The 16,673-nt window shown below is 46.7% G+C and overlaps 1 protein-coding gene across 1 annotated transcript in view; it reads right to left on the reverse strand.

Annotated features, from left to right (window-relative positions):
* INPP5A (inositol polyphosphate-5-phosphatase A) overlaps nucleotides 1-16,673 on the reverse strand; it is a 1,335,101-nt gene that overhangs the window by 1,129,593 nt on the left and 188,835 nt on the right. Inside the window, exon 3 of the mRNA XM_086919541.1 lies at nucleotides 3,738-3,838. Within this exon, the coding sequence (XP_086775667.1) occupies nucleotides 3,738-3,838 (101 nt within the window). The remainder of the gene's footprint in view (nucleotides 1-3,737; nucleotides 3,839-16,673) is intronic.

The raw sequence follows: 16,673 nt of genomic DNA on the forward strand, positions 1-16,673 counted from the left end.
CCAAATTGTTTTGGGATCATTCTTGTGATGTGATTTCACTTTACTACTGTTTGTGTGCAGCATAAACACTTTACACGTTGCCTTTGCTAAGCCTGACTGCTTTTTTTGCCAAGCTACCAGAGGATTAAGCATAGGTTACTTTAGTGACTTTGGTGGTTCACCTTTACAAGGATTGCGTGTATTACTTGATTGGTGCTAACACCCCTCTCGAAGCCCATCTTGTTTTCAGATTAAAAAATGTGTGAAGACAGACTGTAGTTTTCAGATATAAAATATTCCCTCATGCATTCTGTTAAGAGGCAGAAGGCTACACCTAAACAACTCATACAAAGCAGTTAAGACAAACATGCTCATGTGAGTGCTCCAAGTTCTGACTGACAAAGTCTTAAGTCAATTGCTGAGTAGATTACTGCATGTTTCAGAGAACATCAATGTCCACTCCTGGGAACTTATTTAACACCCACATGCATTCTGGAAGATGTTGTTTTGGTTACAACTTTCAAAAAGTGGCATTACAAAAAGTGTAACTTAAATTCTGACTTTACCATCAAAGACTGTTTAAGGTACAATACATTTCAGTGGAAACAGCATATCTCTATCTGCTCCCAATTTGAAGTTAGTACTTATTAAGTGTAATAAGGTAACCCAGTGCTAGCTAAGGGAGTGATAGGCATACAGCAGTGAGAAAAGACTTTTGGGGTTTTTCCCTGTCAGGACATATAAAACTTAAACATGCATGTCCCACTTTTTTAAATACCATGCTCCCTGCCGTAGGATGGTTAGTGCCTACCTTAGGCGTGAGTTATACAATTAGGAAAAAAAGGCTTAGGCCTGACAAAAGGTTTATTTTTGCTAGGTTGAAATGACAGTTTAAAATTGCACTACAGGCTGCAGTGGCAGAACTGAGACATGGTATAAAGGGCTACTTCAGTGGGTAGAACAATGAGTGCTGCTGTACTAGTAGCATTTAATTTACAGGCCCTGGGTACATGGATAACCATTTTCTGGGGACTCACAAGTAAATTAAATATGCCAATTAGGTGTAGGCAAATGTTAACAGTTTTTGAAGAGACAGCGCATGTACTTTAGCACTGGTTAGAAGGGGTAAAGTGCACAGAGTCCTAACGCCAACAAGAACAAGTTCAGCCAAAATGTGCGAGTGAAAGCAAAATGTTTGGGGGAATACCACACCAAGGATGTCAGGTCAACACTAATCCATGTACTGTATACACCTAGCAATCTTTTGTTGAATGTTTTGAACCTATCAATCCTTTTGTAACTGTTTTGGACTGCAGCAGGTATTTTTGCTTGCTTATTTATGTCAGTATCTGGGCAGGAGTGTCAAAACTGTAGTCTTCATCATTGTTTGTTTTCCACTGCATCCATCTTCTTTGGCAACAAAACTTCCTGTCAATATGTTTAGTCCCATTTGTTCTACAACTAGTAGGATTTAATAGTGTGCTAAGCAACACATTTCATGGTTCCGCTACAGCAAAAACAACGAAGTGATGAATGGAATGATCAAATCGATTGATCAGGGCTACATCCCAGTCTATTTTTTCACCCACTGTGCAACCTCAAACAGAGACCAGACACATGCAGAACAATCAGGGTACTTCTCCAATAGTAACAGCCTGGCCATATGTACAAGAGCTAGTTTCCTGCCATGCTAGACTGGTTTTGGCCTAATTAGGCCAGGTCAGTATGGTATAGTTGGAGTACTGTGGCATGGGGCCCACATTTGGGCATATGCAGAGTCACTGGGATTACACGGTTTTGCAGATTTTTTTAGTATAATTATAGATTTGCCGCATTTGCCACACAATCCATCATCTGCTGCATAATCAGCAGGTTTTAACCAAAACTTTATTTCTAGCTCAAACAGTTCAAAAGTTGCTAAAACATAGTGACACATGTTACCCCACAGTGGTTAGCCCTTTGCAAAGATTGACTGAGCACCATTCTGTTGCTCATTCCTATATTTGGGTGTTACAATGGTACTAATGAAGTGCAATAATTGCCCAGACAGTGTTAACAAGTGTAAAAATGGTAAAATAATGAAGTAATACCATAATAAAATGTGCCATATTTCGCTGCATAGTTTGCCTTTTCTTGCAGCATAATTAACTGAACCCTGACACATAATCGGGCCCTCCTCTCCTGCATAATTCCAGTGGCCCTGGGCATATCCATCACACTTAGAAAATCTTCTGTAAAAAAAATTGCCCACTATACAGCTTTAGACAGACATCAGTTCATGCGAATTAGTCTTGATCCTAATCCAGAAGGAGTGGACCAGCCTGAATTGCTCCACATGTCGTCTCCAGACAGGAACATAAGCGACCCCAAACTTGTTTTCACATACTTAATTTCCCCAAAATGGCAGTACTGCACCATTTGCTGGGATAAGTGTTGGTGTTTAGGCATCAGTGTGGTCTGTTGGAGGTCAGAACCCAGGTGTCATAACAGAGAGAATGAGAGTTCTGGGGTATGCAGCTCACAGTCATAGGTTTATTGACCAGCCCAAGTCACAAAAGTATGCCACAATGGTTGTGTTGCAGAGACTGCATACACTGCATTATGTGCAGAAGGTCATTGTTACTATCTGGGTCAGTGTGGCCTGTAGGAGACCAGGACACACCATGCTGGGACTGAGAGTAAGACAGCCCAGTGGGATGGAAGCGTGGGGCAGGTTTTGGGCTGGTGGGTGGCGTTTTTGGTACAGGGGCCGGTTTGAAAATGTTCAGATCGCTGATTACAGAAGAAGTATGAAAAAAGAATCCTAGCAAGCAAAGGAAGAATCTCCACCTTGGAGAATGAGAAGCTGAGCCCTCAACACTCCGACGGCAATATTCCTATAAAATTCGGTCACTGCAAATTTAGCAGTGTGATTTCAAATTGATGCATTTTATTTTAAATCTGACAAGAGAAACGACGAAGAACGGTGTTTATGTTCTAAAATAAACAGTTGGAAATATCCCAGATTGAGCAACATACCGCGCTAGCAAAATATTGGAGAGTGGCCCGTTTTATTCTCATTTGGCAGAGAAAGAGGCATTTGGATTTGTATACAGAAGCACAGCTAGTCTTTTTCCACGAGCTTCAGCCCCAGATCCAAACGGCAGATTCTATCTTTATATTTGGCTCAGATAGGGACTTCATTGACTGCACAGGGAAATGTGCCTTTTATCCAGCAAGGGTGGGAGGTATTGTTAGAAAACAGGGCTGCCACAGGAAGAAAAAAATCATTCACTGGCAGCAGTCAGACCTGCAGACCCTAATTGTGCCCCCCACTCATATGTCGCAAATTTTATCAGGAAAATATATGATAATTTACTAGCCCTGGGATGTAAATTCAGTTCCGCTCGTGGAATTTGGGTAATTTCTCGTTCCGCAGAGAATGCGGAATTGCCCAAAAATTCTGCAACTTGGGGAATTTTTTTCTTGTTAGCGCTTTCAAAATGCGTGTTCACGAGATATTTCTTCCTGTGCATGCTAACAGCATTCACGAAGAGAAAAAAAGCATTGTGAACAGGTGGAAAAAGCAATTCTGTGTGTTCGTGGAACTTTTGCGTGCTCGTGGAGATTTTTTACCGTTTCGCGGAGCTTTGCGTTACGCGACTACGCAAATTCTGCCCACCCCTATAATTTACCATTCTTGTGCATGATATCAATATGAACATCATTATATTTTGTTATATGAATTTGAACTAACCAAGATATGAGCAAATACTCACTTGACCAGCTTGTCCACGTAAGCCATTGATGCTTCATAGTTTTTCCCTCCAACTTCTTGACAATGTAGTGCTAGGAACTGTGGCTTGTGTATATGCACGCTCTGAAAAAACAAACAATACAACGTCAGCAGCTGATAACATAAGAGAATGTTTAGACTCCTCCTGTGAGGATGGCTGTTTTAAGAATTATTGCTGAGAAAGGACTTTATCGTGTAGGAAAAAGTTATTGGCGTTCTATAGAAACCACCCTGAGTGCACTTCCATTCCTTGGCTTGTGGCAGGGGGGAACACTCACGGGAAGATATCAGCAGGTACATATCTCCCTGCTTTTTACTGCAGGCTGCCATCCCCAAGAACCAGAAATATCTGTCACAGGGCACGAAGAGCATGCAATCCATGACAAACGCCTTCTGAAGCAGAGCATCGCACCAAAATAAACAACAGGCGCGTAAAAGCTGGAGGTCTACATAGCACCATCATTTAAAGAATAGGTTTTAAAGGACAAGAGACAATTCAGAATTTACCGGTTCTTATAAAATACCATTCAGAGCCCATTGGATATTTGCTATAATGTGTCTCTTTTGTCGAAGAGGCAAGCGGTCGAAGTAGAACCCCAGGAAGGAAAATCATTTTGTTCTTAAGATCCATGTCTGTGAGAACTTTCAAAAGGCCCTTACTACCAAAAGTGGTCCCTCCTCACACTTGCTATGGTTACTTTGTTATTCAAGGAAATAGTTTAAAAAAAACACCTAAATCCAATGGGTACCAGTCATGTTTGCATGGCTTGTGGAACTTGTAGGTATTAAATAACATTAGTGGTCAGGGTAGGTGCATTCTGATTTATTTACCAAGCAACCCTTCCTCATCCACTATTGTTACTACCTTCCAGTGCCCCAAATGCCTGTGATTGTAATCGTCTTCAGAGCATCTCGGTTGTGGTGCCCTGACAGGAGCACATCCGTGGCTCTCACCCATGACACCCACAGAAACCCTTAGAATCCAGCTCCACCTTCATGCACCCACACACTGCCAACCTCACACAAGTGCCCTGCCTGACCTGTCCATGCTGCCTGCTAAGCATGCACATAGAAGCAGGGGTTTCGCAGATAATCTGACCATGCCGTGAAGCCACATTAGTGCTAACAATACTCACTATACATAAAAAAGGACAACTGCTACAAAGCTCCATTTCTGTCCAGAGTTTGCATTCATTAATGTTGTGTTCCACATAAATAGGCTTTAACACCTTCCATGCTGGGCCGTTTCCGCCGCTGTGCGGTAAACGAAAGAACAGGGCGGGCCGTGACGAACCCCAGCCGTCATCAGCACACGAGCGCCGCAGAGCGTGACGGCTGGGGTTCGTCACCAGCATGGAAGGGGTTAAAGTAAGGTACAGCCAACTTGTAAATGAAGATACAGAAACACACCTTTCCTGCCAGTTAAAAAGTAGCCTCTTGATTTGAAAAAGATACTTCAGTTGGTCAACTCTGAAATGATACTGAAAACCGTGAAAGTGGCCTGGCATGCTGATAGGGCTGGCTCGCATTGGAGAAAACCAAGAGTTATCGTCACATATAAGAGGCCACAAGACTCTGTACATTGCATGTTGTAGAGTTTTCAATTGACGGTAAGTCACACCCGTGACTTCCCCAACACATTCTCTTCTGTGATGCGACAGTGATACTTTGCAGTAATTCCTCCGTGGTGTTGGATATATTCACTGCATGGACTTCACCCTTTCATTATCCCTGCCAATACGGCACCTGTGCTGAATTACCCACAAGGCAATGCATTTTCAAAACTTCACTCAGCAGGGGTTTCTTGTAAAGGGAGTCAGGGCTCCGCCCCCCCCTTTACTTTTGCCCCAATTGACAAAATTCCCGAAATAAAATCAAAGTGATTGTTATGCTTTTAAATCAATGCAGCATGTACACACGCTCCTTATTTCTTCTTACAGGGGCCGGGGCTGCTGCACACTGCCACTCACCGTGCGGTGCAATGACAAATCAGACACTGAGCCACACTTACACCTTCTGCTCCAAAGTCTACTAAGTCTAGTCTACTCTATCTGACGATCTCACAGCTCTGAGGCCTATGAGGTCATCAACTTGGCAAACACACAGCCTGGAGGACCAGTCTCCACCCCCTGATGACGTGGGGGTAAAGTTAGTCCTGCCCGCTTCAGACTGAAGCCTTGTAGTGCTAAGGATTCATGTCAATAAGGGAGTGGAGCACATTGTCCCCCCTCCCTTTCCCAGTTCATCACAGGGTGGGGTGGGTGGTCCCCACCCTGTGACGATTTGGGAAAGCGCAGGGTTGAATCTGCAGACAGGAAGCTGAGAAATCGAGTCCTAATTCAGTTTGTCATCAGGTCTTTTGAACACACACTTCACAGACTCAGGTTTCTGCTACCTGCTTTCACTTTGTCAGGACGCCATTAGATCTGGTGCATCGTGTGTGCACGGTTTACTCATTGTCACTGGCGTAACGATAACTGAGGGGGGCCCCCCTGCACGGAACTTAGAGGGACCCCCAACTTAGAGGGGCCCCCTCCGAGCTCAATCAGGCCAGAGGGCAGACCCGAGGGGGCCGCCTGGAGTTTGGGGGCCCCCCGCACCGCGGGGGATGTGGGGGCCCGTGTTACGCCCCTGCTCCTTGTCTGGCTGCCAGGAGCAGACTCGTTGAACTAGTGATGCTGTGGAGCCCCACTGCCTCTGTGGACCCTGTGGCTCACCAGTGAAAGGTTTTTACGTAACACGTTCATAACACCGTTCACTTGGTTTAAACGTTCTGTCTCCTCGTTATCTGACACTCCGCTAGTCTGCAAAACAATGTGGATCAATCTCTCTTAACATAGTTTAAAAAATCTGCATAGATAGACAAGTCCATGCATGGGCTTGCTAGCTCTGTCGTCCGTCTGAAACATGGTTATCTGCAGCCGACGCATAATCACTGGACTACACCACAGTAGCTGGTTGCATTCATGTACATCAAAGCAAAGAGGCCATGGTCCAGGGCACCTGGACAAATAGATGATCTAGAGCAGGTCGGATGCACACTTGTTGGGTAGTAGTGAGAGAGAAGCACACTCAAGGGAGTAGCCAGAAAATGACAATACTCCCCACTTTGAACCAAAGCTCTAATGGTACCAAGACCACTGAGCTAGTCATCACAACCTCCCTAGAAGAGCTCTCTTATCTATTTCATCCAAGCATCTATCCATTCATCCTTTCATCCCTCCATCCACCTACTGAAATCTACCATTTCACCTTAACATACTGTTGTCTATTTCTTACATATATAAACAAAGGGAGAGACAAGGGAGGGCTATTGTTAAAGGTCCAGCACACGTGCCCAAGTAATTAAAGCAACAAAAAAGGGTATGCAGTTCCTAAAGAGGGAAAGAGTTACTAATGTGAAAAACTGGCTGATGTACAGTAGCCCAAAACGGAGGAAGGGGAATTCCTCCTTTCGGATATAATGCCCTCACACACCCAGCCCGCTAGGTGTCATGCTTCATCATTGGGCGTGCTCCTCGTCGGGATGGCGGTGATAATCCCGACGGGCACCCTCAGTTGGGGCTCTTTGGTGGAGATCTTTTATCCTTGCCGTTTGGTGAGTGTGTGTGAGGGGTCCTAAAATGTGAAAGTGTAGTATGTGAGCTTATGATATGTGAAAACAGGGGAAGGTGGTCAGGGCCACTACTTTAATAATCCTGCCTCCTACCCTGGTTAAAAACGTAATGGCAACTAACCAACTAACCTACTGTGATGTGGTGGGTAGTTGCACCTGCGTGGTCAACATGTTTCTTGCCTTATGGTCCCAAGGAGTGCGATCCAGCTGCAATTCTTCAGGACCAAGAGAGGATAAAAACAAGGTGTTGTGAACTACACTAGTAACTGGTTATCGGGTACATTAACCTAAGTATTACCAGTTCTGAGGCACCAAGAGCGATCAACGTCCCCCGGTGTTGAAATAAATCTAAAAGTATTTCACAATTGGCAGCATTGGTAAGCTGGCAACAAAAGAGCACATTGAGGTAACGTATTGTATCAGGAACTCACGCTCAGTAGGCGGAGGACCTACCCCGTGTTACCGGCCCATGTTGAGTGTGAGTTCCTGATACAATACGTTACCTCAATGTGCTCTTTTGCTCTTTTGTTGCCAGCTTACCGATGCTGCCAATAGTGAAATACTTTTAGATTTATTCCCGCACTTGCACAGTTTCACACGTTTTGATCGAAGGAGGACCTGTAATTTGGACCAGTATCTTCTGGTTCCATGGGATTTAAATGAAAACTAGGTCAGATTTCAATGGTCACTACTCCAAGAAGAGAGCCATTCCAGAAAACCAAAAACCGGTAAGAGGCCTCCTTACGGTATGGGCATCACCAGTAGATCAGTAGACACTTGTATACTGCGGACTTCGGTCGGCCCTCAGAGCACATAATGTACATCTGTGAGAGCCGTACTGGAAGCTGAGCCATCAGAGAAATCGGACGTCAAAGCTCCTAATTGAATCTGATGGAGGGGAGTGGGGGCAGTGATGAATGCATTCAGGGGAGGGAAGACGGGGAGTGGAGGATGGGTCAGTGAGAGAGGGCTCCTAGGGAAGAGGCGTCTTCAAATCATAGCTAATGTATCAAAAGTATCTGCGGGAAATCTAAGTCGGTGGATAGAGGGCAGGCACTCCACCAGGGGCATTGCATTCCTGGGGGGAGAAGAGAGCTGTAAAGTTGTTTAATAATGACTCGTAGGCAGTGGTTGAGGCGCTGTGCTTATTTATTTAATTATTGAATAAACTCGTCCGAGGAGCGCCGGCCGGCGCTCTGCTCCGTTGAATGCCAGGCGCGCTAATGATGCGCGCGCACCCCGGCGCCAACATGGCCGCCGTGCGTTACGTCAACGTGACGTAAAACAACTAGAACGCTACATATCTCCCCCTTTTACCAAACCCAAGATCAGTCACTTACAGTTCGCCGTCTAGTTCAAAGTCTCGGAATCGGGCAGGCCTTACAATTTGTCTTCCCCTCCTGGTCACCTTACCAATGTTCTCTCGAGCCCCTTGACCCTGCGTTTCCGTATCTTCTGCTCCTCCGCTCATTGCTCCTTCATCGTTCATATTACCTCCCGACACATCCATCTCCGCTCTCGGAGTCTCGCTCCCTTCTTCACCTTCTTGCACTTCTCTTGCACTTGCTCCATCTTCTTGCTCACTTCCGCTGGACCTATCTTCCCCGGTCACGTCATCCATGTCTACACCTTCCGAGGACCGCCGTCCCCACCTCACTATCTTGTTGCACCTGGCCATGCGGTCCTGCGACCACACGTTTCCATCGCTGAGCAGAGCCGCTCGATCGTATACTTCCTTGACTTGCATAGGCTTGCTATACTTGCTGTCTCCTTTCCTTTGTAAGGTGGCTAGCCTTACTCTTACCCACTCTCCTCTTTCCAAGTGAGTGTCCTTCACATTCCTACGTTTGTTGTAGTTATTGGTGTAGATGGCTTGTGCTCTTTCCAGATTGGCCCTTACTACGGCAGGAGACCACTCACTGGTTACCACCTTCTCCTTCCAAATCCTGTTGTCATGCGTGAAGGGCTCACGTCCTCTCAATATTTGAAACGGGCTATACCCCGTGCCTGTGGGGGTTATTCTGTAGGCCCACACCATATTCTCCAACGCTCTCTTCCAGTCTTTATTGTTAGAGATGGCCGCTTGTATGGCTCCCATCACTACTCTGTTAAATCGTTCGACTAGGCCATTTCCCGCTGGATGGTAGATGGCTGTGTGCTTTATGGAGATGCCATTCCTTTCCATGAATTGTTTCCATCTTTCCGACGTGAACTGAGGTCCATTGTCACTTAGGATGGACTTGGGAATTCCTTCTCTGGTGAACGTTTCGGAAAGAAACTCTAGAATGTTCTCCGTGTCCATAGATTCACTCACTTTTATCTCTGGCCATTTGGAATAACGGTCTATGAGGACGCAGACATATTTCTGTGTGCTCTGGTCATCAAGCACCGGTCCTAAAATGTCTATAGATAACTCTTCCCATGGGTTTAAGGGATTGTCGAACTTTCCAAGAGCTGGACGTAGTGGTCTCAATGTTTTGTCGGCCCCTTGGCATTGGGGACACTCTCTGACGTGCCTCTCTGCTCTTACGTCCATTCCTGGCCACCAGTAATTTTGTTTCGCTCTGGCCTTGAGCTTCCCTATGCCAAGATGGCCTTCATGTAATAAGTCCAGCAACTTGTTGATTAGATTCCTTGGGGGAACTACCTTGTCTCCCCGGTAGATGAATATGCCCTTGTCTCCTACTGACAGTTCCTCTTTCACCTCATAAAATGGTTTAAGGTTTGTCTTCACCTTTCTCTTCTCTGGCCAACCTTGTATGATGTGCGCCCTTACATCCTTGATGTCGGTATCTTCTTCATACGCTTCAGTCCATTCTTGTATGCTAATTACCTTCTCTTGGTCTTCTATGAGAGCCACCATCTCCCCTCCGTCTGCTGGATCTTCTTCTCCAGGCTCCATGGCCGCTGCTCGACTCAGGTAGTCCGCCACTCGATTCTTGTTTCCAGGGATGTACTCTACATCATATCTGAATTCCAGTAATTTTAAGGACATTTTCGATATCCTGGGTGTGGCACTGGCATGTCCACACGATGTTAGTACCTTCACTAACGGCTTGTGGTCCGTCTTTAGCAGGAATCGGGTGCCCCATAAGAATTGCCGGAACCTCGTCGTGGCCCACACTACCGCTAGCATCTCCTTTTCGATGACGCTGTACTTGCCTTCGGTCTCTGTCACTGCTCTGGAGGCGAAGCTGATTGTCTCCATGTCCCCTCTTCCTCGGTCTTGCATAAGTACCGCGCCTAGCCCTTTGTCGCTGGCGTCGGTGATGAGCACGGTGGTGCCTTGTGGATCGTACCCCTTGAGCGGTATGGCTCCCGAGATCTCCTTTTTGATGACTTCAAATTCTGCTTGGGCTTCCGGTGTCCACTGAAACGCCGTGCTCTCTCTGGTCAGCAACCTCATGTTGTAGGTCTTGGAGGCAAAATGTACCACAAACTTGCTATAGTACTCCGCCATTCCCAGGAACGACCTGACTTCCTCCTTGTTCTTGGGGGGCAGTGCTTCAGCAATGGCCTTCACGTTCTCCGCCTTTGGCGTGATCCATTGTTGTCCAATTTCATGGCCTAAGTATGTCACTGATTGCAGGCCCAACCGACATTTCGACCACTCTGCCGTGAGACCTTTGGCTTCCAGTGTTTGTAGTACTTTCTCTAGTTTTCGGTCATGATCTCTCCTGTCTCTCCCCATCACCAGAATATCATCCTGGAAATACTGGACGTCTTCACAGCCTCTGAATAGTTGGTGCATCATTTTTTGAAAGACGGCTGCCGCCGAGGCCAGCCCAAACGGCATGCGACAGAATCTGTAGCATCCAAACGGGGTAATGAACGACGTTAGGCTTTTGCTGTCCGGGTGCAGTGCTACCTGGTGGTAGGCTGATGTAAGGTCGATGGTGGAGTACCACTTAACCCCTCTGGTTTTGGCCAACATCTCCTCTATCCTGGGAAGGGGAAATTTCTCCACCACTATGTTCTTATTGAGTTCTCTCAGGTCCACGCAGAGCCTGACCTTCCCGTTGGGTTTCATTACAACTACCAAGGGCGCCAGCCATTCGGCGCATGTGATTGGCTCTATGATGCCCTTCCTTTCCAGGTCTTGGAGTTCCGTCTGGACCGCTTCCCTCACTGCGATGGGCACGTTTCTCACCTTGTGTGCCACTGGAATGGCTCCTTCCTTAAGCACTATTCTATGTTGGAATTTCTCCATTTTTCCTACCGTACCCCCGAACACCTTCGGGTAGTTCTTCTTCCATCTGTTCATGTCCGGCCATTCCTCCTGTTCTGTGAGGAGAATTTGTTCCTTCCCTCCTGGGTCGAGTTTTATGCCGAGATCACCCTGGTCTAGCCATCCTAGGACGGAGGGTCCTTTCTCTGCGACATATAGTTTGCACCACGCCGATCGGCCTCTGAACTCAAACAATAGGTGTCGGAAGCCTAACATGGGAATGCGATCCCCGTTGTAGGTGACTGGCCGTATGTCTAGTTTCTCCAGTTCTGGGCCCAACTTGGGTTGGAATTCTTCTTCCCACACTGCTCTCTGCACGATGGTAAAAGGAGATCCAGTGTCTGCCACAACCGTGATGGTGATGCCGCCCATGGACATGTCTAGGACTGGTTTGGTTGATCTCTTGCCGTCCACGCTCAACACTTGGTCGTATATGCATAAGACGGTGACCACTTCTTCCTCCGTGACTTCCTCAGGGTCTTCTTCGCTTTGGTCAACGTATTTCACCATTCCCTTCTGCTGTTTCTTTCGACATACCTTCTCGTAGTGACCTACGATGCCGCAGTGTAGGCATTTGGCCCGGAATGCCGGACATTTTCTGTCGTGGGCTTCATGGGACCAGCTTCCGCACCTGTAGCACGTTTTCTTGTTCTCACTGCTCGCCTGTTTCCCTTGCCATCTGCTGGTTCCTTTGGTTACTGGTTGCTTGTTTCTTTGGTCTTTACGGTGATCTTCTTCCTGTATTCTGTTCACCATGGTAGGAGCGGCCACCTCTTTCTTGGTTGCATTTGCGCACCTCTTTGCGAGTTCTGCTCTCTTCACTATGACCAACACTTCTTTGAGCGTGGTGTCGCCGCTCGCCCACAGTTTGTCTTGTACATTTGCGCTCGTGGTATGCATGACCACCTGGTCTTTTATGAATTCATCTTCCCACAGCGCGTACTTACACGTGGCTGCTAGTTTTCTCAATGCTGCTACATACTCTTCGATAGTTTCTCCCGCCTTTTGTTTCCTTTGCTGGAAGTTATATCTATCCACTGACACGCAGATGGTGGGGCGATACCGTTCATCCAGGTCCTCCACTGCGTGTGCATACACATCGTCGTCTGTGTCTTCTCTCTTCTTCGGTACTAGACTCTTGTATATTCTCAGTCCTTCTGGTCCTAGATTTAGTAGTAGGATTCGTTTCTTTCTCTGAGGAGTGAATTTTTCTTCATTTTCATCTTCTAGGACCCCTATGAAGTTATCTATATACTCCTTCCAGTCCTCCCACTTCATTAGAGGCTCTCCGGGCTTCGGTAGGAATTGTACCGGTGCAATTGCATATCCCGCCGGGGTACTCATCTTCACTTCCTTAACGCCTGTCCCGTCGGTGGGTTTTCCTGGGGGGCTGCCTGGGGTACTGTTTTCGTTCCCTGTGTGCTTGTTCCTCTGGGGGCTCTTGTCACTAGACCCCACTTCCTCCTCTTTGGTAGCCAGCGCAGCGCTCCCTGTGCGTGGGTGTGCAGGAAGGTGGCCCGTGTGCTCTTGGCTACACTGTGGTCGTGCTGCCTCTCTGGCCTGTTTGCCGCTTCAATGCTGTGCTGTGGCACTGCCACGCTCCTCGGGTTCCCCAATGCCTCAGTTCGTTCAGTGTGGCCGTTTGTGATGTGTCCCCGACCTTGCTGATCCAGATGTACCTTACTGGTGCTTGGATGGGCCTGGTGTCCTTGTGCCTGAGTCTTCCTGTGCCTCGTGGGAGCAACGTGGGGTGGTGCTCCCTTCTGTGCTCCTAGCGTCGGTCTGGTCGTCGTCCCGACCTCGTCGCCACTGTAAAGTTGTTTAATAATGACTCGTAGGCAGTGGTTGAGGCGCTGTGCTTATTTATTTAATTATTGAATAAACTCGTCCGAGGAGCGCCGGCCGGCGCTCTGCTCCGTTGAATGCCAGGCGCGCTAATGATGCGCGCGCACCCCGGCGCCAACATGGCCGCCGTGCGTTACGTCAACGTGACGTAAAACAACTAGAACGCTACAAGAGCGTGAAAGAGCGAATACCCGGGGAGGGTGCAGTGTTCTGTGAAGGAATCCCAGATGTGACATAAGCCTAGTGTAATAGACAGGATCTTCTGTGTACTAATCCACATTATTGGCACAGCAAGTAAACTTGGGGGCAACTAGTGAGACAGTAGACTCCCACTACAAAATGGAGGTGCATCGAAATGAGTGAATCTCTCAAAGTCATTCAACCACTGACATATTTCAAAGCATCGTTATATGGTAGCTCATGTGGTATAACAGAAGAGGAAGGAGGCTGGAAACATGCAAGTCAGACTCAGTCCTTCCCGAGTACGATGACACCAGTATTGCCTTCACTATATGTGTAATGAATATCTGTACTGTATGTAAAACATTTTCCTAATAAAATCCTTTGAAATAAGAAATAAAAAAATAAAAAAACAGTCAAGCCCAATATGCCTGGAATTTTTACTCCTGCATCTGTCTCTAAAAAAGAAACATTTTAGATCACCAATTGTGTGGGACTGGGAAAAAAAGAAATGTGTGTAGATTTTGGCCTTACAGAGAGCAATGTGACAAAAGAGCAAGGGAAGGTTGTATTTACCAGCGCCATCCCCTGGAACTTTTCTGCCCAGTCACATCGGGGCCTGCCTTGATCTGATCAGCCTCATATCAGCACCAGCTCAAATCGATACGAATGGGATAATTCCAGAACACCTAACTGCAGGCTTGCCTCCATGACCAACAACAAACCTTTGCGTGGGAAGTGGCTGAACTCCTGCTGGTCGTCTCAGGACTCTAAAGGAACAGACACCAGTGCAACAGGCTGGGCTCGGAATTTCACACGCTGCCCTAAAAGGACACAACTCTCTCCTTTACTCCATTTCACGTGAACTGAGAAGGCTGCTCAGAATGGAACAAGAGCATTTAATTCCAGGACAACTGTTGGAACAAAAGAAAATGTATCTTTTTCAGACTAGAGTGTTTTGCCCGGCTTACACTGCGCTCTTTTTCTTTTCGAATCCAAAGAGAGACATGTTGTTGCTTCTTTTATATTCATGAAATTATGTAATTGCTTTTGTCTAACTGCTACAAATCTATCGTCTAGGCGTTTACTGTATCACGCTTGCACTATGGTAACTCTTCATTTGGGTGGTGCATCCCTAACGTGCCCCCTTTCACCACCCGCCACCAATCCCAGCCCACCACTCTTCAAATTTTCCAATTGCCACTGGCTTCGTGGGGTGACATGCCCAGCAATGACTGCATTTCAAAGAGTTTTGCTGATTGGCGAGCCCCGTGCCACACTCACACTGTATATTTTGTTATTGACTATGATCTCTACTGGTTGGCCTGTCTGTGTTGTTCCTGCTACTAAGGCTGGTAGTCTTTAATCCAGTACCAGACACTCCCGTCCCCTTTTTCTAGCTGTTGCAGGCTTCTACTTTCTCCCTCTGGGATGCCTTTGCTCTCTTTCTCGTCCTCCATTTTTCTTGTGTTTGTTTTCCCTCTCTTGCACCCTGTAAATATCTGATGCAGAAAAATGAGGGCCTGTCCGCAAAAATACACGCTGAATGCCCCCATCGTGAACCACCGGCTCAAATTAAGCACTGGTCCCCCCAAGGTACCGAGTTGCAAGTGGATTCCCACTTCTACCTATTTGCATCATTACTGTATTCCTGTCAACATAGCACGAGCAGGCATGTTGACACTGTAACATTCGTAGATGTCACTTGTAGGAAATGTCCCAGCACAGACTCTGTCAATGCAACATAGCCACAGATGGTTTCCTCCCTGTTTTTCTGTTTTTGTGATTCAAAATGACGAGCCACCTTCCAATTCCCAAGAAAATCTGAAAAAGGGGAATTCCTCCCAAAATGCTTTAGATGGCAGGAATATATAATGTAAAGAACATTTTCCTCATATTAACCTAGCAATTGTTTCACTGTGGAAATAACCCATCGTGGACTCAATGTCCCACAATATTGTATGTTTTGTGCTGTGATGTGTGCCTGTGCATTTCCTCATGAGTTGTGATAATTATTCACATTCTCCAAGTACAAGTGTGAGGCAGGCCAACGGGCAATGCAAGTCTACTAATTTGATGATATGTGTAGATGAGCACATTCACACCTGGAAGGAAGTATAGTCCCTTTATACACTGGCCCTCCATCCACACTTCAGATTTAGAAAAGAAACCTTATGATTATCTTTGAATCACTCATCTCTAGTATCATAAGCTAGCTGTGCTGCTAGGAACTCAAAGTGATCCAGTGACTGCTCCCTTTATGAATTCTATTTCCTGTGAATGAAGACACTGCCTTCGCCTAAATGGCGATAAAACTGAGCTGCTAGTGGTCGGTAAGTCTCTCTCCACCTGGTCGAAGGACTGGTGGCCGACGGAACTAGGGCCAATCCCCCGCTCAGCAGAGGTTGTAAGAAACTTGGGAATCATGATTGATGCGGAGCTTTCCTTCAAGCAACAAATTAACAAAATCACTGGAAAATGCTTTGGAATATTAAAAACTCTCCGTAAAGTTCTCGACCTGCTCCCCTTTGGCGCTAGAATGAAACTTATCCATGCTTTAGTTACGCCACATCTGGATTATGGCAATGCCCTTCTCCTTGGCCTGAGCAAAAAAAGCATCCATCAACTTCAGTGTGTCCAAAATGCCGCTGCCCACTTGGTACTGAACCTCCCACGCAGGGCATCCGGTACAACGGCATTGCGTAAACTTCATTGGCTCCCGATTGTGGAGCGGATCAAATTTAAGGCACTATGTATGGCTCATCGCATTGCCCAGGGAAAAGGCCCAAACTACCTGCAAAGACTCCTTATCATTCATCGCCCTATTCGAAATCTCAGATCCGCGGGAGTGATGTTATTTAAACTCCCCCGCGTTCACAAGTCCAGAATGGGAGGTAGTTCCTTCCGTTTCTTGGCTAGCAAGCATTGGAATAGCCTCCCCTTGAACCTTCGAATGGAGCCCTCCGAAACAAGATTCAGACAAAATCTAAAAACCCACCTCTTTCCCACGTAAACAACACTATGACACATTCTAGCACTTTACGGTGACT

The sequence above is a fragment of the Lissotriton vulgaris genome, chromosome 5 (genome assembly GCF_964263255.1).
Source record: "Lissotriton vulgaris chromosome 5, aLisVul1.2, whole genome shotgun sequence".
Lineage (NCBI taxonomy): Eukaryota > Metazoa > Chordata > Amphibia > Caudata > Salamandridae > Lissotriton > Lissotriton vulgaris.